At 45.4% G+C, this 25,771-nt stretch overlaps 1 protein-coding gene across 2 annotated transcripts in view; it reads right to left on the minus strand.

Annotated features, from left to right (window-relative positions):
* GAB3 (GRB2 associated binding protein 3) overlaps positions 1 to 23,681 on the minus strand; it is an 80,867-nt gene extending 57,186 nt beyond the window's left edge. Inside the window, exon 1 of one of the 2 annotated variants that reach the window (XM_058658504.1) lies at positions 23,080 to 23,681. In XM_058658504.1, coding sequence (XP_058514487.1) covers positions 23,080 to 23,151 — 72 coding nt within the window. In that variant the 5' untranslated portion in view covers positions 23,152 to 23,681. The remainder of the gene's footprint in view (positions 1 to 23,079) is intronic. The other variant, XM_058658503.1, reaches the window with a different exon arrangement.
* Positions 23,682 to 25,771: the final 2,090 nt, after the last annotated feature.

Below are 25,771 nucleotides of genomic sequence, written 5' to 3' on the forward strand. Positions count from 1 at the left end.
ACATCTTGAAGACCCACTGGCAGTTTGGAGTGTGTTTGTGTGCTGCAAAAGATAAAAATAAAATCACTGAAGAAGCAGGAGTCTTGTTGCTGTTCTATTTTCTGCCAAATTTTACTCAAGAGGACCCTTTTGCTCCACCTTCCATCTACTTCCTTGCCAAGAGGAACCATAAAGTGCAAGAGGATGGGAATTTCCAAGAGAAGTTACACTGCTCCTCTCTGTTCTGGATTAGTGCCACTTGCTGGTGACTCTTCAGCCTGATGGCCTGTGACCTTCTGATCCCTAGCAGACAGAGTTGGGATTTGTTCCAGTCATGGGGTGACTTCCTGTGATTGTCCTGGAGATGGCCGGGCCCACAGGATCTGCCTCCATGGCTCATCAACAGCGGCACAAAAGCCCTGTCTCTGTGCAGTAGGGTGGGCTTTGGCAAGAGGAATCCTTAGGACACATGTTCCGCAGAGATAAGTGTGCCAAGAGAGTTGTGTTAAAGTATAAACACACACACTACATGACATGGAATTGACCTTGTGGATTGTCAACCTGAGTGCCACTCTATGTCCCAGGCAGTTTCTCTAGTTTCTCATTATTTCTTGTATGGCAGAAATTTTAAGAGGTTATCAAGATCAACTAATCAAATTTGAAAATGTGGCAAATCTGGGAGGGTCACGATTCCATTAGGGTAGTAGGATATAAAATGGTGGATTGGAACAATAGGCATAACCAACTCAGGAACAAACATTTTAAACTATAGTAAATTCTGTGATGGATTAGAAGGTTAAAGTGCAATGGAAACACAAATGAGGTCATGAGTTCTGCATGGAGATACAAAGAAGGTGCAACACAGAGTAATTAACAAGAGAGCTGAATTCAATCAAGCAGAACTGGAAGCTCCTGTAAGCAGACACTTGCATATGGAGGAAAGGATGAGACGTGTTAAGTATAAATAATGGTGTTAGCTTCACAACATCATAAAAGTATTTAATGCCACTGAACTACATGCTTACAAATGGTTCAAAATTATTCATCTTGGGGCTAGAGTTGTGGTGCAGTGGATCAAGCCACCGCCTGTGGCACCAGCATCCCATATAGGTACCTGTTCGAGTAACAGCTTCTCTTCTGATCCAGCTCACTGTTAATGTGCCTGGCAAAGCAGCAGAATATGGCCCAAGTGTGTGGATCCCTGCTACCCATATAGGAGACCCAAATGAAGTTCCAGGCTCCTGGGTTTAGGCTAGCTCTGGCTGTTGTGGCCATTTGGGGAGTGAACTAGTAGATGGAAAATTTCTTTCCATCTGTGTTCTCTCTCTCTCTCTCTCTCTCTCTCTCTCTCTCTCTCTCTCTCTAACTCTAACCTTTCAAATAAACAAATAAATCCTTTTAAATAGGGCATCTTACATATATTTGCCCCCAACAAAATTAGCAACTATTACCTTTACACACTGGGTACATTCTAGCAACATTCCCACTGCTCAAGCTGAATACACAGGTGTGAAGGCTGCTGGGGCTGTCTCCTGAAGTAAGAGCCTCAAAATATGCAATAAGATGTCTATGCTTCAAAAACCTAAGTGTAACATGTGAGCTTGAGCATGCAAGCCTATGAGGGAAGACAAAAGGTGATAGGGGGAGGAATGAGCTGTGCTGAAAGAGACACTGGCACTTCAGGGTCAACAGGAAACCAAGCATCCAGTAATGACTTTATAGCATAGAGGACTCCTTTGATAGAAGGATGCTGCCAAAATCACCTTGAGCCTCTGAGCACATGGTACCAGTATCTATTGCAGCTCCTGTTCCATCACAGGTGCCTGCCTGCCAGCTTATCCTCAGGTACCTGGAGAGGATAACAGTGGTTCCCAATTTCAACTTGAAACCAAACCATTACTCACTTGGCCCAAAGAACACATGCAAGAAGAGAAAATTCTTTCTGGTTTACAGTTCCAGACAAGCTTCCTTAGTCTCTTCACTGCTGACCCAAATGTCCTTCATTTCCTCTCAAAAACATATGTGCGGGCTCGGCAGCGTGGCCTAGTGGCTAAGGTCCTCGCCTTGATCCCATATGGCCGCTGGTTCTAATCCCAGCAGCTCCACTTCCTCTTTATCTCTCCTCCTCTCAATATGTCTGACTTTGTAATGAAAATAAAATAAATCTTAAAAAAAAAAACATATGTGCAAGTTAGGATTTAGGAAAGTTTGGCTGAATGAATCAATAAGCTCTGGTCTAGACATATCGACAAGCACATTCAGATGCAAGGACACTACAGCCTCACTTTCATTTTCATCTGTGAGAAACCCTGGTCCCTATCTGCTCCCAAGTACACATAGTTGACCTCTTCTTCCATTACTGCCTCTCCCTCTAGGACAGAGAACTGCCACGCCACATTCTTCTCTCTTCAAGCTCAGGGGTTTTCACTGGAATTTTCCAGAAATCCTTCTCTTATTCTGGCAAAAGTGTACTATCTGCAAGGAAAGATGAGATGTCTAATCAATGTTGGGTTTTTCCATGAGTTCCCTAGGTCTTCCTTCTCAATTTTATATTTCTTTCATTCTTTCTGATGACTTTCATGGAAGTTACTCAAACAGGTACTCTGGAATACTTTTTACTTTCTCAGAAATTGGTTTTTAAGCTCTAGTTGTATAACAATTGATGCATTTCAGTTGTGATGCTGATCATTTTGAATGACTGACAAGAAGCATTCATAGAGGTTGGGGATGTGAACTCTGGTAGTAATACATAGGGCCCCAAAGTTTCATATTTTGTCCTTGTCTTATAAACATGTTGTTTTTGAAATATGAGAGAGGCTAACTAAACACAAATGTTCCTTTTTAAAAAAGATTTATTTAAAGTCAGTTGCAGAGAGGGGGGCAAAGACAGACACACAAACACAGATACAGAGAGAGAGAAAGAGAGAGAGAGAGAGAGAGAGAGAGAGAGAGAGATCTTCTATTTGCTGATTCCCTCCGCAGATGGTGGCAATACCAGGGCTGAGTCAGGAACCAGAAACCATGGATGCAGGGACCAAAGCACTTGGGCCATCCTTTGCTGCTTTCCCAGGTGCAGCAGCAAACATCTGGGTTGGAAGTGAAGCAGCTTGGACTTGAACCATTGACCATACGAGATGCCAATGGCTCAGGCAATGTGGCCTTACTTGCTTCACCACAGCGCCAGCCCCAAGATGTTCCATTTTCATAAAGCAAAAATCCCAGTCTCTTCCTTTACAATTTTTCTACTCTAAGATCAGGCTGACGTTCTACAACACTCTCCTCTAGTAATTCTGCTAATGTCATTTTCTTTATGGTTAAAAACAAAACATCTGGAATTCATTTCTCATGTGTATACATAATTGGTCTGTGGTTTTCTTTCTGTACTACCTCCTTGCCTGATTTGGTATCAAGGTTGCACTAATATCATACAATTCTCTGAAAACATCTGCAAGTAGTTGCAGGTGCATGACTGTTGTGTGTTCCTTCAGGTTCAGAAGCACCCAAACAGAAAAGCTTTGTGAGTCAACAATGCATGAGGAAAACATTTGAGGGGCTAGGATTTTGTGTTTTGGACCTTGTTTTTGACAAGGTGATGCAGAATCCTTGTTCAGCGTGAAAATCTGATGTGGGGTGGAGTGGGTGGGGGCAGTTAAATGACTATTTAAACCTCAATTCAAGTTCTAATTACATGTTTTTCGTGGTCAAAGCCCCCAAACCAAGTGATATCTTGTCAGCACCGAAAGCCACAACCTCTTGTGAAATAGGAAGCAAGTCCTGCCAGAAGTGGGAGCTGCTAACAGGAAGTCATGACTCAGTGATGATGAACTGAACTAACTGCAGAAAGAAAGGCGTCTGTCCCCCTGTGGGGCCTCGCTGTCATTTCAGTGCAGCTGCCTTTTGGTAAAGACCAGCGACGGCTGCATCTGGGCGTAAAGCAACATCTAAGTCTTATCTGCCAAGAAGGCCGACTCAGCTGAATTGCTGGGCTCAATTAGTGTTTCTGCAAAGCTCCAGATATTAGTAAGGCAAACAACACTTGCACATGTTGTGCAAGGGGGAAGTGCAGGACTGTGGGGCAGGATGGAAAGGATTTCACCCCCACCCTCTGCAGGTCAGTGGGACGTTGTGCTGAGGTCCTATTTGGCAGGAGGACAGAGTGTTTTCAGGGACTTGTGGGAGAAAGAGACCGGTCCAGCTTTGAGATTGTCAGCTCCAGGCCCTCAGCTCACAGCGCGGGCAGGCAGACAAGTAAACAGATGGCCTGCTTTGCAAGGGCAGGAAGCTAACCTTGATCCCTGTTTCCACTCCGACACCTCCTCGTCTGCAATCTCCCTACTCCCAAACTATTGAAATATATTCCTTTAATTATTGCATGGATATAATTGCGATATGCCAAATGCATCACAAATTAAAAAGGAGTAGCCTGAGAGACTGACTTTATCAAAAGTAAAGAACATCTCGTCAAAAATGGGCAAAACATGATTAAGCATTTCCTTGAAAAATAAACAAAAATGCCCTCAAACTGTACATCCAAACATTATTAGTTAAAAGCAAGATACCTTTGCCTGTAACATTGCCAAAACAACTCAAATATGTGCATGGTAGATTGGGAAAGTCATTTTTTAAAGATTTATTTATTTTTATTGGAATGTCAGATTTACAGAGAGAAGCAGAGAGAGAAAAAAGTTTTCCATCCACTGGCTCACTCCCCAGATGGCTGCAACGGCTGGAGCTGAGATGATCTGAAGCCAGGAGCTTCTTCTGGGTTTCCCACATGGGTACAGGGTCCCAAGGCTTTGGACCATCCTCGACTGCTTTCCCAGGCCACAAGCAGAGAGCTGGATGGGAAGTGGAGCTGCCAGGATTAATAACCGGCGCCCATATGGGATCCTGGTGCATGCAAGGTGAGCACTTTAGCAACTAAGGTACCATGCCGGGCCTGTCAATGTCATTTTTATAATGGCTACAAACCATGAACTCTATTTTGCTTAACCCATTCACAACTTTGAGCAAAATGAAGAAGAATGATAGCAAGTCCAAAACACAAGCAAATTAAAAAAAAAAAAACTGAGCAAAGACTATGCCAGAAGGCAGCTTTCAGAAGTCATTACATGGCAACTTCAGAGTACAGGCCAATATAGCCAGTAACTCTTTTTCTTTCTCTCACACAGAAGAATGTGTCTACTGGAAAATCCTGCTGACTCTACCTTTGGAAAATACCATCCCACTGCCCCCTCCCTGGCGGTATTTGCCTACATCTCTCACCATGATCACAGCAGTAGCCCCCACCTGGGGCCCCCAGTCCCTGTAGTCACTGCAGCTGCCAAAGTGATCACGTTACAGTTCAGAGCCTGTCAGTGCTTTCCTACAGGGACCTACATGAGGGTCCACCTCCTCGCTTCACCCAAGGCCTGTGCTCTTGCAACACTGCAAGTGTGTTCCTGAGTCAGAGGCTCTGATTAAGCACAGGGGGTTATAAACCTCCAGAAACTGTCAGCTCTCTGAAGTGTAAGCAAGAAGGTCTCTGTTAGGCCCGGAGCTGACTCTCAAGTAGAAGCTGGAAGCCAGGTTGGGGAAGGAAGCCATCTGCCCTTGAGTCTCCACAGTGCTCCTCTTGAGTCCACTGGGGCTCTTCCCCTTCCCTCTCCAAAATTCTACCCTAGCTGCTTTTCATTTTTTACTCCTCAGCCTCCGCTGAGAATCTTATCTACCTACAGGATTTCAGTTAGCATCTACAGTCTAATGACCATGAAAACTCTTTCTCATGCCCAGAACCCTTTCCTGAGCTCTGGATGCATTTCCCACATGAGGTCTTTTCTGCCATTTTCCCTTCACAGCACACACATAACATAATCAGGTCCCAAAAGATCCTGATGGACCAACATACAGGACTCCTCACAAAAGCAGAAGCAGTTCAACAGAAATAATATAAGATCCTGTTCATTACATTATTACTGAAACAAAACACCAAGAGGACAAAAATGGACTGGAGAAAAGATAGCTGAGAAAAGCAAAGAGGAAAACCAAGTTCATGGACAGGAAGCTCAGTGTGACTCAACGGTGTGCTGTGGCTGCCAGAATAAAGCTAATGAGATGTGCAGCTGGCCTCCCAGGAGCACACTGTGCAGAGAAACAGTGACCATCCTACTCTCCTCTCACATCTGGGGAAATCCAGAAGAAACAGAAGGACACAAGAATTCAGAACCCTGCTCCATCCCGAGGAAAAAGAATTAGATGTGTCTGGCATATTCTAAAGAGGTAACACAAGGAGCAACTTCTCACTCACGACCATCATGCGACCCATTATGTAACTCATTTCCTGTTGCTGGAAGTGTCCAGATAAGAAATGGCATTGGTCAATCACATGGCCAACATCCACAATTGTGTTAAGCTCACAATCTTTACTTCTCTCTCTTGTTCCCTCTTTCTTCTCTCTCTCTCTCTACACACGCGCGTGCGCACACACACACACACACACCCCGCACCTTAAAATTAAGCAATCAACTCATTATGCTGATTGTTATTCTAAAGTCTTCTGTCTCATGCATTCATGTCAATACTGTACAAGAAACAATAGAAAAATGGATGCTGAGAAATCCTGTCCCAATCAACCTGCTTTCTATGTATGTATTTCACAGAAATCCATTACCCACCATTATCTAATTCATACTTTTATAGACTCTTGTGACAACATCAGAGAAAAGTGTCATTGACACAGAGGGAAGATGGAACATGAAAAAAGTAGCAATAGCCGACTGCTCACCATCATTCATCCAAACTTGTGGTATGGAGTGTTGTATTTTTTATGGCTGTTTAACCTCAGAGTCAGGTCTCCAGTCCTCTTGAAATTCTGTGTGCACCTTTTCTGCTGAAATCAGGCAAGGGTATCTGTTTTCAAATTAAAACCCCAACTGCTACAACACTGATATGGACCCTGTGGTTATTTCAATTCTCTTTACAGCTACAACACATCAGAGTAGAAGAAAAGGAATTAACAAAAATAAAAGGGGAACTTAAAGAATAAAAAAAATACATGTATATGGGGTCCAGCGCGGTAGCGTAGCAGTTAGGGTCCTCGCCTTGGGTGTGCTGGGATCCCATATGGGTGCCGGTTCTAAACCCGGAGCCTCACTTCTGATCCAGCTCCCTGCTTGTGGCCTGGGAAAGCAGTGGAGGACGGCCCAAAGCCTTGGGACCCTGCACCTGCATGGGAGACCCTGAAGAGGCTCCTGGTTTTAGATTGGCTCAGCTCCAGCTGTTGCGGCCACTTGGGAGTGGACCGTTGGATGGAGGATCTTCCTCTCTGTCTCTCCTCCTCTCTATATATATCTGACTGTGCGATATAAATAAATCTTTAAAAAAGAATCAAAAAATTAAAAATAGCATAAACAAGAAAAAAGTACACTGAAACAGTAGAAGTCAATAAAACACATAAATTGCAAACTAATCAAAGCAATGGAAGCAATGCAACAGAACAGAAAATGATAGTAACAACAAAGAAATGCCTCTGGAGAGAATTGGAAAATCATGATAATAATTTTAGAAAATGGTAGGTAGAAGAACAGATAGCCAGGATAAAATAGATGTTTTTCTAGGAAAATATAATTTGCCATAACTGACACAGGAAAACATATAATAAAGAGTACAATTATAATAGAAAAACAAAGAAAATTAAGCAAAAAAATGTACACAAAGTAACATAAAGCACAAATGACAAAGGGTAATCACCTCCCCAAATCCAAGCGAAAAAAGACCAACAATGGGAAATAAAATATAAACAAATGAATAAAAGATTAAAAATGAAATTACACAAAATATCATTTCTCACTGACTACATGGCAAAAATGTCAAAGTGTTTCAACACAAAATAACTCTAAAATAATTCTGTTTTACATTACTGGTAGGAACACAAAATGGAATATTCTGTAACATTTACTCAAAATGTAGCCAGAGATTCAGTGTTTCCTGCTCTGGGATATTAGCTGCAGAAGAAAAAAATGTCAAACATGTTATTTATTATTACATGAAGTAAGTTATCATTTTGTAAGAAAAGGAGGATAAAAATTACATACCTTTTGGGCTCAGGGTGATGGCTCAATTTGCTAATCCTCCACCTTCAAGTTCTAGGATCCCCTATGGGCGCTTGTTCATGTCCTAGCAGCCCACTTCCCATCCAGTCCCTGCTTGTAGCCTGGGAAAGCCTTGGGCCCCTGCACGCATGTGGGAGACCCAGAGGAAGCTCCTGGCCCCTGGTTTTGGATCAGCTCAGCTCCAACCATTGTGGCCATTTTGGGGAGTTGTCTCTCCCTTCTCTTCAAGTCTGTCTTTCCAATAAAATTAAATCTTTAAAAAAATTTTCTTTGTATGTGTAAAAAGATAGAGTGGACGAGTCGAGGGAAAAAAACTGAAAAAAAAAAAGGTTACTTCAGAGGTGAAGGTGAGTGGAGCACATGAAGACATGGAAGAAAATGACATTCGTTTTTTAAAAATCTGTATTTTTATTGAAAAGGCAGATTTACACTGAGAAGGAGAGACACAGAAAAAGATCTTCCGTCCACTTGTTCACTCCCCAAACAACCACAAAAGCTAGAGCTGATCTGATCTGAAGCCAGGAGCCAGGAGCTTCTTCAAGGTCTCCCACATGGGTGCAGGGTCCCAAGGCTTTGGGCCGTCCTCGACTACTTTCCCAGGCCACAGGCAAGGAGCTGGATGGGAAGAGGAGCAGCCAGGACAAGAACCAGTGTCCATATGGGATCCTGGCACTTGCAGGTAGAGAACTAACCAATTGAGCCATCACAGCACCCCCCAAAATGAGATTTCTTAACATGTATTTTAACTCGCTGAGATTTAGAAATTTTTGAAACATGAAATCCAAGGAAGGATTCAAAATTTTGGCTGCAGTTTCTGGAGAGAGGGAAAGAGATAAGGATGTCTTTTTTATGAAAGGATGTTCAATGTGATTCATAAAGAAAGTTAAATAAGACAAGATACCACGTATCACCTTCAAATTTGCAAAGATCGAAAGAACTGGTCTCCCATCCAAGTACTAACCAGGCCCGACCCTGCTTAGCTTCCGAGATCAGATGAGATTGGGCGCGTTCAGGGTGGTCTGGCCGTAGACAAAAGAACTAGTAACACCTTATATTGGAGGGAGTGAAAGGAAATTAACACTTTATTGTACATTTGCTGAGAGTGAAAAAAAATTGTCCTACCACCTAAAATAGCAGTTTGATGTCTGTTGACATTTTCAACTCATATGCACTTTAACTCAGCAATTTTACTTCTAAGAATCTGTTTTTATAAGCATACAAACACATGATACAGAGGGATTCAGTATGGTATCATTGACAGACTGCAAGCAAGCAAAGGTCTCTTCTGGTAGTTGCACACAGTGCAATATTATGAAATTGCTAAAAATTATTTTTAAAATCTCCATGCACTCATATGGATCAATACCAAAATAAGTTCTCAAGGAAAGCACAAAATAGCAAGTACAGAATGCTCCTATTTGAGGAAAATTTAGGGGCATGTGTTTGTCTATGCATAGAATATATATAAAAATGCACATGTGTGGGATTTCCATTTCCATCTATGATATAAATAGTTGTAAAGAATATTCTTGTAGAGGGAGAATCAGGATGGCAGAATAGGGTAAGGACACGTTTAAACAGACAAAGAATTACTCAGGATGAAGCAGAGGACACATCCCAGGAAATAAGAGAGGACAGAACAACAGCAGAGGGGCACCTGGAGACTGACAGACACAGGAAAGCACCGAAAGCAATCGTGTGGTGTTGCAGTGACTGATACTCCATCGACATTCAGCTAACGGCAATCTGAACTCCACCAGCAGCCGGAACTCCACCAGCAACCAGGTGGGAAGGGACTTTCACTGGGAGCTTGGGAAGTGAACCCGGACAAAGAACTGTCCATTCTGCTGGTCCGTTTGATTTGACCAGGAGCAGAGACAGAGCAGCAGATCCCAGACGGGCAGTGCGAGAACAGAGTGGATTTCACAGCCCAGTCAGCCCCCTAGAGCCAAATTGAATCCCATTTTGCCTAAGGAGGCAAAGGCAAGCGAAAGGACTGAGCATGAACTGAGCTGGGAGTGAACTCACTTCTGACTCAGTGAACTGCAACAACATGGCATTCTACAAGTTCCACCCAAGACAGGTCTAGGTAGCCCTCAGATCTGACTGCCAGCAGGTTAAGAACTCTAGTAGCAGTACGTCAGGCACCATTTTGGGCACTGTGGCAATAGCTTTAGGACTGCAGGGGACAACAGTGAACTGCACATGTGCTGAGCTCACGAGAACTCACTGAGGTCTGTGGATTGCACTGGACCTGTAGGAAAAATAATACCGACTGTGGCATCATACGGGTCAAAATAGGTCCATGTGGCACCCAGACCTAACGTCCAACAGGTTCCGGCAAGATCAGAACCACCAACAACCTAATTATATAGGACACCTGGTGTCTCCCTAATCCTGGACCTGCTCCAACCGCAAGTAGGAGAAAGGTTGTACAGACAACAGTGCAGCCTCAGCACGGTATCACAAGAGGTGGAGAGTGGTGAGCCAAGAGCTGGGGCTACGGAGTTCTTTGTGGAAATCTAGCATAAGAACCCAAACCTGCGGCGTGGCCTAGCGGCTAAAGTCCTCGCCTTGAAAGCCCCGGGATCCCATATGGGCGCCGGTTCTAATCCCGGCAGCTCCACTTCCCATCCAGCTCCCTGCTTGTGGCCTGGGAAAGCAGTCGAGGACGGCCCAAAGCATTGGGACCCTGCACCTGCGTGGGAGACCTGGAAGAGATTCCAGGTTCCTGGCACCGGATCGGCGCGCAATTGGCCTGTTGCGGCTCACCTGGGGAGTGAATCATTGGACAGAAGATCTTTCTCTCTGTCTCTCCTCCTCTGTGTATATCTGGCTGTAATAAAATGAATAAATCTTTAAAAAAAGAAAAAAAGAACCCAAACCTGGAACTCGCTGGAGACTGCAAGCAAAGAATTGTGCACCAACTGCAATAAGTAAAATCGCATTGTAGACCTGTTGGTGACACAGCTTAGAAACCTGCCCCAAGGAGAAGACTCTGCTAACCAGACCAAGAGCAAAAGAAGAGACAAAGGCACAATGAATATTACTGAAAACTCCCCTGCAAAGGAGAAAAACCCAATGCCAACCTCAGAGTTAACTGAGGAAGACATCGAGAAAATGGGGGACACAGAATTAAGAAAACTTATTTTAAAGCTTCTGATCAACAATGAGAAGCACATACAAGAGTTCAAAGAATTTAAGGAATATTTTACACAAGCAATTGCAGCAATAAAGTAAATCAAGGCTGATATATCAGAAATTAAGAACACAGTAGAGCAAATTAAAAGTACAATGGGGGCCCAGCGGCGTGGCCTAGCGGCTAAAGTCCTTGCCTTGAACACACCGGGATCCCATATGGACACTGGTTCTAATCCCGGCAGCTCCACTTCCCATCCAGCTCCCTGCTTGTGGCCTGGGAAAGCAGTCGAGGATGGCCCAGGGCATTGGGACCCTGCACCCATGTGGGAGACCTGGAGGAGGTTCCAGGTTCCCGGCTTCAGATCAGCGCAGCACTGGCCATTGCACTCACTTGGGGAGTGAATCATCGGACGGAAGATCTTCCTCTCTGTCTCTCCTCCTCTGTGTATATCTGACTTTGTAATAAAAATAAATCTTTAAAAAAAAAAGTGCAATGGAGAGTGTACAAAATAGAATGAAGGAGGTAGAAGAAAGGATCTCAGAATTGGAAGATATTTCCTGTCATCAGGGGGAAGCAAACAAAAAAGCTGGAAGCGCTGGATCAGGCCGAAAAAAGTATTCAAGAATTGAATTTTTGTTTTGTTTTATTTTTGTTATTTTTTTTACTTTTTTATTATTTATTTAGTATTCAAGAATTGAAAGACACTATTTGAAGGTCAAATATAAGAGTTATGGGAGGGCCCAGCGGCGTGGCCTAGTGACTAAAGTCCTCGCCTTTAACGTGCTGGGATCCCATGTGGGCACCGGTTCTAATCCCAGCAGCTCCACTTCCCATCCAGCTCCCTGCTTGTGGCCTGGGAAAGCAGTGGAGGACGGCCCAATGCCTTGGGACCCTGCACCCGCATGGGAGACCCAGAAGAGGTTCCTGGTTCCCGGCTTTGGATCGGCACAGCACCGGCCGTTGCGGCTCACTTGGGGAGTGAATCATCGGACAGAAGATCTTCCTCTCTGTCTCTCCTCCTCTCTGTATATCTGACTTTCCAATAAAAATAAATAATAAATCTTTTTAAAAAAAGAGTTATAGGAGTCCCAGAAGGTGAAGAAAGAGAAGCTGAGTTTGCAAATGTATTTAATGAAATAATAAAGGAAAAATACCCTAATCTAGAGAAAGAATTGGGCAAAAAAGATCCAGCAGGGGCACAGAACTCCCAACAGGCCTGATCTAAAAGCGATCTTCACAACCACACATGATCATCAAGCTCCCTTCAATCGAACATAAGGAAAAGATCCTGAAATGTGCAGTTCAAAAAAATCAACTGACATAGAAAGGAATGCCAATTAAACTCACAGGAGATCTCTCACAGGAAACTCTACAGGCAAGAAGAGAATGGAGCGACATATTCCAGATTCTAAAAATTGTCAGCCTAGGATAACATATCCAGCATAGCTTTCTTTTGTCTTTGAAAATGAAGTAAAATTCTTCCACAGTCAAGAAAAGTTAAAAGAATTTGCCTCTTCCAAACCTGCCCTACAAATGACACTTCAAGATGATCTCTTCACAAAGAGGAATAGCACCTACCAAAACCAAAGGCAAACGGGAAGAACATCACAGTAAAATGACAACAGAAGACTAAACCAATGAACAACCCATTCCTAAAATGATAGGACCAAAGTACCACCCATAGATATATTAAACTCTTGAATGTAAATGGCTTAAGCTCAATCAAGCATCATAGATTAGTAGTCTGGATTAAAAAACAAAACCCATCTATTGTCTAGAAGAGACACATTTCACCAACAAAAATCAGCGGAATCTATATTGCATAGGTTTTGTTGTTTTCTGTCAGTTTCATCTCTTCAAAACACTTTCTTCTGATTAAACCATTCAGTGACTCGTAGATCATACAGTAGCATCATTTTCTTCAAGAAGGTTCTTGACTCTCATTTCTTCAGCTACACATTAGTCATTTAATAGCATGTTATTTAACTTCATGGTGGTGTTAATTTCTTTTTTCTTCCTGATGTTATTTTGTTTTGTGGCTTTACATTTAAGGGGATGTATAGTAGCTGTGTAGTGGAGACTGTCATATCTAGCAACATGTCATTTAACTTCATGGCATTGTAAATTTCTATTTTTCTTTCTATTGTTGATTTTGTATCATGACTTTTCATTTAAGGGGATGTACAGTAGCTGTGAAATGGAGACTAACACCCAGATGTGAGGATGTAGTGTGGTATGCATTTCTGCTTCCAGACAAAGATGGACTTACAATGAAACTGTTCACTATATCTTGAAATCAGGATGCTGGACTCTCTGCCATTGTCCATACCCGCAATGATGGACATATGACTGTGTATGAAGAACTATATTTTAGTAATGATATAGAGGAACCAGGTGGGTGGGAGAATTGGGAGGGGATAAGGGAAATGCCAGGAGCCTATGGAACAGTATCATAAAATGATAATAATAATAATAAAAATAAAATTAAAAAAAGAATATCCTTGAGAGAGGCGAGCCGAGGGCTGCGGGAGAGGACGTCTAGCTCGGATCCCGAACCCAGTCCGCCATGTGCCCATGGCTCATGGCGGGCTGGGCCCGGACATGCCTGGGTGCGGCCTGCTTCCTTCTGGGGTGAGTACGCCGAGGGGGGAGGCCTCCGTGACTGGGCATGTCCGGGACCCACCCACCACCCTCATTGGGTGGTGGGTGAACGGCATTGGGGAGGGGCGCAACCTTGGGCCTGCAGGATTTAACCTCCGGCTGCCAGAGGCGAGCCGAGGGCTGCGGGAGAGGACGTCTAGCTCGGATCCCGAACCCAGTCCGCCATGTGCCCATGGCTCATGGCGGGCTGGGCCCGGACATGCCTGGGTGCGGCCTGCTTCCTTCTGGGGTGAGTACGCCGAGGGGGGAGGCCTCCGTGACTGGGCATGTCCGGGACCCACCCACCACCCTCATTGGGTGGTGGGTGAACGGGATTGGGGAGGGGCGCAACCTTGGGCCTGCAGGATTTAACCTCCGGCTGCCAGAGGCGAGCCGAGGGCTGCGGGAGAGGACGTCTAGCTCGGATCCCGAACCCAGTCCGCCATGTGCCCATGGCTCATGGCGGGCTGGGCCCGGACATGCCTGGGTGCGGCCTGCTTCCTTCTGGGGTGAGTACGCCGAGGGGGGAGGCCTCCGTGACTGGGCATGTCCGGGACCCACCCACCACCCTCATTGGGTGGTGGGTGAACGGCATTGGGGAGGGGCGCAACCTTGGGCCTGCAGGATTTAACCTCCGGCTGCCAGAGGCGAGCCGAGGGCTGCGGGAGAGGACGTCTAGCTCGGATCCCGAACCCAGTCCGCCATGTGCCCATGGCTCATGGCGGGCTGGGCCAGGGCAGCCAGTGCGCTATTTTGCGCCAGGCTGTGCCTGCTGGCCGCCCGGCCGGGGAGCTCTCGGGTATTGGACATCTGAATCGCTGCTGAGATAGCTCTAGAGTGACCCCACTATTTCTGGGATCTGAGTCAATCCTAAAGATTCCCAATGCCAGTAACTCTTCCTTTGAAGAACTTCCAATCCCTTAATAATGCTGAGGTTTGAACACCTATCAAGTAAAAGATAAGCTCCGGCTTGTGTAGCAGGCTGGCACCTAATGGTCCTCGGAGCAACCACGTGCAGGTGCGTGATTTACGGCTAGGAACGGTCCCAATCTGGGATGCCACAGCTGGGATGAGGTTCCCACCAAGGGGTGTATGTGCTGGAATGGGGGCTGTGTTCTATCTAGGAAACAGTTGCAGTCACCCGAGGCACTAGTGTGGGCTGGGATTGGATGCACCAGGCCGGTTCAATTCCCAGCACCATCTGGTGTTATGGAGAAACAGGGTAGATGTGGGACTGACTAGGCTGGGTCTCAATCCCCTTCTGAGCCATGTGTGAGCTGTATGTGGGTATGGACGAGCCATGGCTGGGCTGAAACATCCAACAACAAGAGTCAGAATGGGGTGAAAGCCAGCCAGGAAAAGCCACTGTTCCTGCTAGGACAGGAGGTGAACTGAGTAGGGTTGGCTCAAGAACCCCCTGGCAAGCGCAAAATCTGGCATTGGGAGGGGTTCTGATGGAGGAGCCTGGGCAACTCCTCTGGCAGGACACAGTCCCTGCAGGTAAGCGCGAGAAGCATGATTGGAAACAGCCCAGAATAGGCCATGGAAAGTTTCCCACTGGCATGCATTCGGCATGGGTCAGGAGCAGACCAGGCTGAATCAGTTCATGTCATCCTCTGGCAAATCCGATCACCAGAACAGAGTGTGGAATGGGCCGGGTTTGGTTGCGACAAAACCAGTACACATTATGGAACGCCAGGGCGTGGTTGCCTGTACTGGATATGAATGCAGCACCCATCCAGCACACGTGAGATCCAGGAAGGGAGGGGCAGAGCTGGCGGGGGGGTTAAGGGGCTGGTCCCCTCGCTGGACAACCACTCCCACTGGAGAGTGTTGGCTGGGATAGAGACAGACACGACTAAGCAAGGCTATAACACCTGTGCGCTGCATGTGGACAAGATCAGGGCCACAGCATCAGCTGGCAGAAGCTGGCACTGGGGACTAATTCTGTCGAGTCAAATCACAGGACCACCTAAAGAGTGCATAAACCGGGACAGAGAGACCTGGGAGGGAAAAAGTGGGTTCCCCCTTCTTGGGTCACTATTCCCGTGGGAGGGCATGAAAACTAGGATGGGGGCTGGGATGGCTAGATAGAGAGGCACTCAATAACATCTGTGAGGGCTGGATGGTTGAGTTGATTAGATAGAACTAAGCTTTAATACCCATTGACAAGTACCAGAGCCAAATGGGATGGGGGACAGATTGGTCTTCTGCTACACATACTGGCAAACCAGGGTAGGGGGCGGTCTGGTGGGGGTTATTGTGGGTCGCCCCAACTAGGCTACAGCTCCCACTGGTTGATGTAAGGGCCGAAGCAGACTGGACTGCAACACCCATTGGTTCCAGTGCAACTCGGGACTGAAAACAGAACCAACACAGCAATTGCAACCACCAGCTGATCAGGGTGATGGACTGTGCCGGGCCCTGTGCTTGCTAGAACATACAAGAATCTGGTCTGGGAATACCTCAAAGTATCTTTGGAGATCTCCCCAATCGAACTGCTGGACTCAGAACTCTAACCAAGAAAAGACAGAAGACAGAATAGGACAATCATTCATCTCAGCTACATGTTGGCAGCGAAATATGGGACAAATGGAGACTTCATGATGGACCATATCAATCAGTGGACCACCTCATCGAGCGAAACTGGCAGTGACTCATAACTGGAGAACTATTAACTCCACTTGAGCACATATCTCAGAGCATGCCCCACATCCGGGACTTGGGGTGGGCGGGAAACCGGGTGGGGCTTCTCCCTCAATATCCCCTTTTACCTCAGATACATGATGGAAACAATATGGACATAATAGCATTGCCCACCTCCCTATCCCCCTGAACCTTTTTTTTTTTTCTTCTCTTTCTTGATTTTCCTTCAACTATAGTTAACTATGTAAAGATTGTCAACAACAATACAATAAAAAGGATTATAAAAAAAAAAAAGAATATCCTTGTAAATATAACATAAAATCTTGAGCCCATCGACTGCAGGAGGTGCTTGTCCATCTTTCAAAGTCATGGTAGATGGGGTTAATGGAGGAAGGCTTACCCAAGTTGCTGGCCTTTGTCTTCACCTAATCAGAAACAGCCTCTGTTAAGTAAGGTATTTCTCAACAAGATTCTCATTTATGCTGAAGTGGTTAGTATATTGGCTAGGCTTCATGTGTCCCACATTTGAGTGTATTGGTCTGCTACCAGCTGTGGCCTGTGACTGTAGCATCATTGCGGGCCTCTATTCACATCCCTGTACCCAATTATATCACCAAAAGTGTTGAATATGTGCCAGGGATAGAATCAACATACTTAGGTTAAATCCATTTGTGCTAAAAACTTGTTTGGTTTTGATATCTAAAATACAAATTCTACTGGGGTGGGGAGCTTATATGGATGTTTTGTGGGGTTCTTTGTTGTTTTATTTTGGTTCAGGTAATTGGATTCCTGCCACTCACATGGGAGAGTTGAATTGACTTGCAGCTCCTGGCTCCCAGCTTCAGCTGAGCCATCCCCAAGCCACTGTAAGGTAGGGGTGTGTGTGAAGAGAGAGGGACAAGGGAGACAGAGTGACCTAGTAGACAGGAGTTCTCTTGCTTTATATGTCTCTCTGTCTCTCAAATAAAAAAGAGTCCAGCCTTACAAAAACAAAAGCTAAATAAGAATTTCTAATTCTAGGCTCTGTTGATATTTGAAGCCAAATATCTGGACACTAAGTAACACACTTCTAAACAACACCTTATTATAATAAATCACAAAGGAAATTAGAAAATACCTGAAAATGAATGAAAGTGAAAACATGACCTGGAAGGCACCTTTCTCTATGTGTGCACGTGCACACGTGTTTTTGTCTGTGTGTGTCTCCCCCTCTCTGTCATGCTATATTTTGAATAAACTTTAAAAATCTTTTAAAAAATGAAAACGTGAGGCCCTGACATGATAGCCTGGTGGCTAAATTCTCACCTTCCATCCACCAGGATCCCATATGGGCACCAATTCATGTTCCGGCTGCCCCAGTTCCCATCCAGCTCCCTGCTTGTGGCCTGGGAAAGCAATGGAGGACGGCCCAAATCCTTGGGACCCTGCACCCGCCTGGGAGACCAGGAGGTCCCGGGCTCCTGACTTTGGATTGGCTTGGCTCTGGTGACAGTGACCACTTATGGAGGGAACTGGTAGACAGAGGACCTTTCTCTTTGTATCTCCTTCTTTGTGTTTATCTGCCTTTTCAAAAAAAAAAATGAAAACATGAGGGGCAGATGTCATGCAATCCTGGCAGCCAGTTCAAGTTCCCACCTCTGCTTCCAATGTGCCTGGGCAGAAGGCAGCATATTGGTGGTCCTGGTACTAGTATCCCTGCTAATCATCTGGGAAACCTGGATGGATCTCCTGGCTCCGGGTCTGGCTGGCCCAGCCCTGCCTATCACAAGTGTTTGGGAACAAAGAATCGGTGACTGGAAAATCTCTCTCTTCCTCCCTTCTCTCTCTGACTCTGCTTTCCTTTCTTTCTTTCTTTGCCTTTCCAATAAATAAAAACAAACAAAATGAAAGAAGACATTGTTGAATGCCACAAACAACTATCAAATGGAAACAGGAATGAGAAGCATTGGATATAGGAAATTTATTGATAAATTTTAAAAATGGTTTTCTAGTTTTGAAAAAATATTTATTTATTTATTTATTTATTTATTTGAAAGAAAGGACAAACCAAAAGAGGTAGATATTTCATCTGTTTGGATCATTCCTAAATGTCATTAACAGCCAGGGCTGGAGAAGGCAGAAGCCAGGAGCCTGGAACTCTACCTGATTCTCCCATGTAGGTGGAAATGGGGGAGCTGAGACTCCGTCGCAGCCATTCTCATGTAGCACGTATGTGTTCCATGTAGCAGCATGACCACTGCATCGCATGTCTGCCCCACATTCTTCCTATTTTAAAAAGCTCTTGAGATAAAATTCACTATTTAAAAGCAACAACAAAAAAAAGTAGTGTGGGGTTTAGATGTTGAGGTGAGAACATTAGCATAAACTCCATAATAGGGTAAATGAGAATGTACATTTTGGCTTTTGGGGGGAGAAGGAGTGTACATTTCTAAGTTATACTAAAGGCCTAATGTAACCACTATAATAGAAAAGAAAGACAAAAAAGTACAGCCACCAAAGAAGATTAAATTTAATCATAAGAAATAATCTGAAACAGCAATGACAAAAGGAAACTAGAGAACAAACAGCAAGGTAGTAGATAGAAGACTCATGATACTGGGGCCAGCATGGTGGCATACAGGCTGATCTTTTGCCTATAGCACCAATATCCCATATGGGCACCGGTTCTAATCCCGGCAGCTCCACTTCCCATCCAGCTCCCTGCTTGTGGCCTGGGAAAACAGTGGAGGACGGCCCAAAGCTTTGGGACCCTGCACCCACGTGGGAGACCGGGAAGAAGCTCTTGGCTCTTGGGTTTGGATTGGCGGAGTGAACCAGCGGACAGAAGATCTTTCTGTATCTCCTTGTCTCTGTAAATTTGCCTTTTCAATTAAAAAAAATAAATCTTTTTTGTAAATATTAAGTAAATCTTAAGGAAGGAAGAAGGAAAGAAGGAAGGAAGGAAAGGGAAAGAAATGGAAAGGAAGAAGCAAAGAAGGAAAAGGCAGCAGCTGCAGAAAGAATCTGAAGTCAGAAGGCAATATAGAGGTATTTTTAAGGTGTTGAAAGAAAAACAACAACAAGAAGGTTTTTAAACCCAGGAACTCAGAATTGCATATGCAGTGAAAACATTTTTCAAAATAAAGGGGAAACTTGCATTCTTAGACCAAAAAAAAAAAAAGCATTCACCATGAGCAGACCCGCACTATATTAAATATCAATTAAGATGCATCAGGGACAAGGAATATGGCAGCAGACAAAAGTTTGGACAGAAATGAACAGTAGTAAAGATGAAATACACAAAGGAATCTCACCCTATTTTAATTTGCTTAAAAAGAAAAGAAAATGATTGTCTAAAGCAAAATCAGCAGCAATGTGCCATGTTTCTAATGTACATCCAAGTGAACATCCAACACAGAGCAACCTTCTAACACAAAGGACTGAACATGGAATTGACAATTAGGGCTGTATGAAATCAGTCTCCAACTCATTACTAACGAAGAAAAATGCAACAAGAAGGGGGCGCAGTTAGTCCATGAGAAACAAGGGGCAATAGAAGTAAACAACACAACCAATGGGAACAGCTAGCAAGACAGCAGATTTCAATGCTTTAATGCAAACATTTCAACAACCATACTGTATATGAATGAAATAAATACCCTAATTAAAACAAAGCAGATAAGAAAACCCCAAACAGCAAGGAGCAAGTACAGGCTGTATACTACAAGCCTATTGAATATAAAGACAGACATGAAATGTCAATGACAAGCTGAGGGGCCAGCACTATGGCCAAGCGGGCAAAGCTGCCTCCTGCAATATTCTCTTTGGGTGCAGGTTCAAGAGCAGGCCTCTCCACCCACAACCCACCTCTCGTTAATGAGCCATTTTGAACACAACGTATTTCAGAAAATGCAATAGCCGGGAACATTCCCATTTTGGTTTATGACAGCAGAATCATGTCAGTATAAAAAAGGAGACAAAGAGTACAAAAGGTCAATATTTCCTACTAACAGAGGTACAAATTGTCTCAATCAAAATACCAGCAAAACAAATTTAGCAAGCTACAAAAAGAACAATACAGCCACACGAAGTTTATGTAGGAATTCAAACCTGGTTCAACACTCAAACATTAATCAACATAATTCACCATAGCAACAGACAAAAAAGGAAACCGTGTTCTTATTTCTGTAAGAAAATCCCTCAACAAACTCCAGTTTATGGTAAGAAGTCTCACTAAACTAGCAACACAAGAGAACTTCTCCAATTTGGCCAAAGACACCCACCAAAAGTCTACAGCTGTTGAAAAACTGAGTGCTTTCCCTAACAATTCAAAGGATATTGAGTTTGAGCATTTCTATATAACACTCATTGTGCTGTAGGTTAATAAAGATGAATAAATAAATGCAAAAGAGTAGAGAATCCAAAAATAAATCTCCATAAATAAATTGAATTTTGAAACAGTTGCTACAATAAGTCAATGGAGAAAAATACTCAATAAATGGTAATGTAGCAAGTGCAATCCATATGCTAGGAAATGAACATGTCATAAACCTCAAAACTTTTACAAAATGGTAAAAATGTCAGAAAAAAATAGGAGTGATTTTAGAATAGATGAAGAATTCTTAGATTTGTCACTGAAAGCATTATATATTAAGAATAAATCATATTTTGAATTTTATGATTTACAACAGATATTTTAAATACAATGACACAAGATTACAGAATGGTTGATAATATGTGCAAGTTGTAGATCCAAGGAAAAGGTTATTTCCAAAGATTACAACAGCAACTGGCACGTATAAACATTTAATAAATGCGAACTATTGTAATGTGAACCTAAAATCAGACTGAACTTCTACTTGGAACAGCAAACTGCTGGCCTGCCGTTGGTGGGCCTGGCAGTATCAAGAACTGAGGTTTTTGTCCTGGTTGTGCCACCAAGTACAGCTACGTTACAGTTATAGACATCAGAGTGCGGAGTCTTTGAGGACTGGAATCAGGGGAAAACCTGTCTCTATTTCTAGGCCCTAATCTGGTGCACAACCATGTCTGCAGGCTCCATGTAAGGAACCTATGATCGCCACCTAGCGGCAACATAGATTCGTGCAGAGCTTAGTGATTTGAGGAAAGAGATTTCTGGAGGTGTTGTTTCAAAGGACAGCTGCTTTGCAGAAAAAAAACAAAACATCGTGACTTAAGGGAGAGAAAAATCAATATGCAGACCTTGACTTTCCTATGCTCCTCTGCCTAGGACGAGGTGTAAATACCAGGGAAAATACTCCACATTGTCCTCTGCTGTGCTTGTTTTTGTGAATCATCTACTGGAAAGTGAGCAGCACCGTGGAAGTCTCACGTTTCCTAAAGCAAAGAGGAGACTGAGGGCGGAAGCCTCGACTAGGCACACAGCCCTAGGCTTCTGCGTCTCTCCTTTGTAGCCGGGTGCTGCCGAGGCTGAGAGGTGTCGCAATGGGACCTATGAACTTGGGGACTTAGCATTGAGGCATGTCTACATTTCCTATTTTATCTGCTAAATAGAACACCGGCGCCTGCAAACTGCCATTGAGCAGACGAGACAACAAAAATTTTGCTAACTATCCGAAGAGTGAGGAGGTGAATATACAGAGAGGTATTGAGCACACAATTGTGGAAGTGTTTTTACATGATTTTAATGCCTCATATTCCAGTTCCAGGACACATCTACGAAATCGGGCACAAAAATATTTGTCAAAGTTGGCCCGAACAGAGAGAGCAGTTGGAGGGCACAAGACAATAGGCTCCATCACCTCTGGCGTGGGTTGCTTCCTATGTGGCTGCTGTCAGCGCATTTCTTGGCTAGAGTGACTGAGAAATTAGCAGTTAGGAACAACATGGATTCATCAAAAACAGCAAGCAGCCCTCTGGGGACTGCAGCGATTCTTGCTAACTGCTGAGGAACATTCGGTGCCAACTGCCTTTCGTAGGGGAACTTTGAGAGCCACTGCGCGTGTGCTCCATCAGTGGCACATCTAAATCCGGTAAAGGAATGTGCGGCGAGATGCGCTGTTCCAACCGTCCTGGGGGCCCAGGGCTAACACTAACAAAGCACCCTGTCAGCAGAAACCCCAAGGCGGCGCCGAAGCCTCGCGAGGAGAACCGAGGACCTGCTGGAGGCTCCGGACACAACGTCCCGTGACAGCTACTCGACAGTCTTGCCCGCCTGACCCTGGCCGCATCCCGCCCGCCCGGCCGCCCCCACTCTGCCTCCCTCCTCCCCACCCCAGGCGCAAGGGCCCACGAAGAGCCTCGGGTCTACACCCCGCCACGGACAGGGCACTGTTTCGGGATGACTTTTTCCGCCTCTCCTGCACCGAGACGCGCCCCGCCTTAACGGTCAGTGGCCTGCGAGAGCCACTGAGCCTCACTAACCATAGGACGGGACACCCGACCCGCTGCCCAGAACAGCGACGACGCTGGCTCGACGTGAGAGCTTGCTGTCCTTCCAGCGGCTGCGCCTGCAGCCCCGGGAGCCGGAGCGGCTGCAGCCGGGCGCACAGAGTCCTGAGGCTCCTAGCAGCCGGGGACCGCTGGAGGGCAAGGCCAGCGAGTGGCGGCACCCCTACTCACATAGCGCTGAAGCTTTCTCTCAGGGGGCGACTTGACAAGCCAACCAGTGCACACTGCGTCGCCCGCGCTCATCGTGGCCGCCGCCGCCGCTTCCTCCAGCTGGGCCGGCTGCCCGCGGCAGGAGGAAGTCGGGCCAGGGATGCCGGCGGGGCGGGCCCAGCGCCTGCCCTCTAGCCCAGCGCCGCCCCGTGAGGCCCCGGCGACCCCCGCCTCTGTGTGCCGCGGTCCCCGGTGACGGGATGGGCTCCGTCGTCAGGGACCCTAGAAAACGACGAGAGCAGCGAGCAGCGACACCCGAGGAGCCACTTCGAACAAGTACAAGTACGGCAGTGCCCAAGCACCCGAGGCAGAGCGCGCGGTGCCACCCGCCTGCCCCAGGAACCCCGCGGCCAGGCTAAATCTGCGCCTAGGCGGGTGGGTGGTCAGGAAAGAGCGCTGGCCAGGAACGCCGCGCCCTGAGGCGAGCTCAGCCCCGGAGTGCCTGTCCTCCTTCCTGTCACTGGGCCGCCAAGTTCAGGGAGGAAGAAAAGCAAGACTCCTCCTAGATTTCCCTGTTGCACTCAATTGTTTTCAGATAATCTGTGTACCCATCCCCCAAAGAGCATTGTGTATTGCGACCAGCTCTGCGCGCTCAAGTTTTTGATGTCCTAATGAAGTCACATGATCCAAATACAAGTGAAATGGCTTTGACTCCAAAACTTGAAAACATGCATTCCTCCCTTGGAAACAAAGACCTCCCAACCAGTGGGGATGTAGAGAAATACTTCGAGAGTAGATTTTAAGTGTAACAGTGGGAGCAACTGTTTCAATTCGCAGCTCCAGATTCTAGGAACCACAGCTAATTCTGGCTAAGAGAAGCAGCCGCACGTGATGCTCACTGATTCAAAGCGTTGATTCAGCCTGTGAGACAGAGAACCCAAGCTTTCAGCATACTTTCACCTGACTAGTGCTTGCAACTGAGTCTTCAATACTCCAAGCATTTCACCGTTTTATGGGGCCTGGTGTTTCAAGGTAATGAGACGCATAGTAAGACGAATCTGTTGGCTTATAATGATCTCCTCCATCATAAGCACTGTAACGCGGGAATGTTGTGAATAAGGGGTTCAGTATGAGTAAGAAATACCAGCAGACATGATCAATGTTGTGGCACACCAGGTTAAGCCGCTGTTGGCAGTGCTAGCACCCCAGATGAGTTCAAGTTCTAGATGCTCTGTTGCGAGTTGAACAAAGCCGTCCCAAAAAAGGAGTCAGAGGCCGACTCGTGGAAGCTCAGGAGTCTTGACTCTCTGGCCGGTGCCATTCTACCACACATGGAAGAGGGAAGAGGGGAACAGCACCGATCAGCCATTAGGGTTTTTTGTTATTGTTTTAGAGAATGAGCTATCTATTTTATTGGAAAGACAAATATACAGAGAGAAGGAGATACGGAGAGAAAAATCTCCCATCTGTTGGTTCACTCCCCAAGCGTCCACAATGGCCAGAGCTGAGCTGATCCAAAGCCAGGAGCTTCATTCCGGGTCTCCCACGTGGGTGCAGGGTCCCAAGGCTTTGGGTTGTCCTCAGCTGCTTTCCCATGTCAGAATCAGTGAAGTGGAAGGGAAGTGGAGCAGTCAGGACACAAACCAGTGCCCATATGGGATCCTGGCGGATGCAAGGTGAGGATTCAGCTACTGAGCTATTGTGCCGGCCTGTGTTTAGGGGTTCTTAAATCAACTAAGAATACTGGCACATGATGTGAATCAGTCAATCAACTGTAATGGCATGAAATATACTCAGTTTAAGCATCCTGTGCTTTAAACTATCCAATCAGTAAAAGTCATACTCCACCAGGTAAACAGGTCCTCCCAATTCCATTTACAGAACATGATTTGGAACAATCAACTTACTGCCTGAGCTGTGAAAGAGAAGCAAAATCTCATCCTGCAATGAGATACCATCTTGTGATAAGCATTGTCACTCCCCTTTCAGGACTTTCCAAGAACCCAAAGTCATGGCAAAGGTCAGATTATGGACATGTCCCAGAAGAGTTTCAGAAGACCTAGCCTTACTGTTGACATATTCTGTTGTCTGGGCTGTCAAGCTCCATTTCTTGTTCAGTTCCAGGAGAGGCAACACAAAATGGTCCAACTCCTTGGGTGCTTGCAACCCACGTTGGAGACCCAGATGAAGTTCCTGGTTTTTGCCTGGCCCAGACCTGGCTATTACAGCCATTTGGGGAATGGGCCAGTGGATGGAAGATCTCTGTTCTCTGTCTCTTTGTCTCTACCTCGTGTGTGTGTGTGTGTGTGTGTGAAAGAGAGAGACTCTGTCTTTAAAATAAAGAAACCTTGGGGGAGGGGAAAAGCAATTTCAAGCATCTCTACTAAGATTTAGGACCAGACAACCATTTTTATTATCATTACTATTACTATTACAGTTTTGGACGTTTTAACTAGAGCAATTAATTAAGCAATAGGGATACAAACGGGGAAGGGAGAAGTCAAATTATTCCCTATTTGCTGATCCTAAGTATAGGGGATCCAAAGGGTTATACTAAGAGACTGTTCAGAATAATGAGAGAATTCAACAAAAGGGCTGCTGCAGTAGAGTATCAGGATAAGCCTCTGTCCGCAACAACAGCAATCCCATATGAACAGTTCTAATCCCGGCAGCTGCACTTCCCATCCAGCTCCCTGCTTGTGGCCTGGGAAAG

The sequence above is a fragment of the Ochotona princeps genome, chromosome X (assembly GCF_030435755.1).
Source record: "Ochotona princeps isolate mOchPri1 chromosome X, mOchPri1.hap1, whole genome shotgun sequence".
In the NCBI taxonomy this organism is placed as follows: Eukaryota; Metazoa; Chordata; class Mammalia; order Lagomorpha; family Ochotonidae; genus Ochotona; species Ochotona princeps.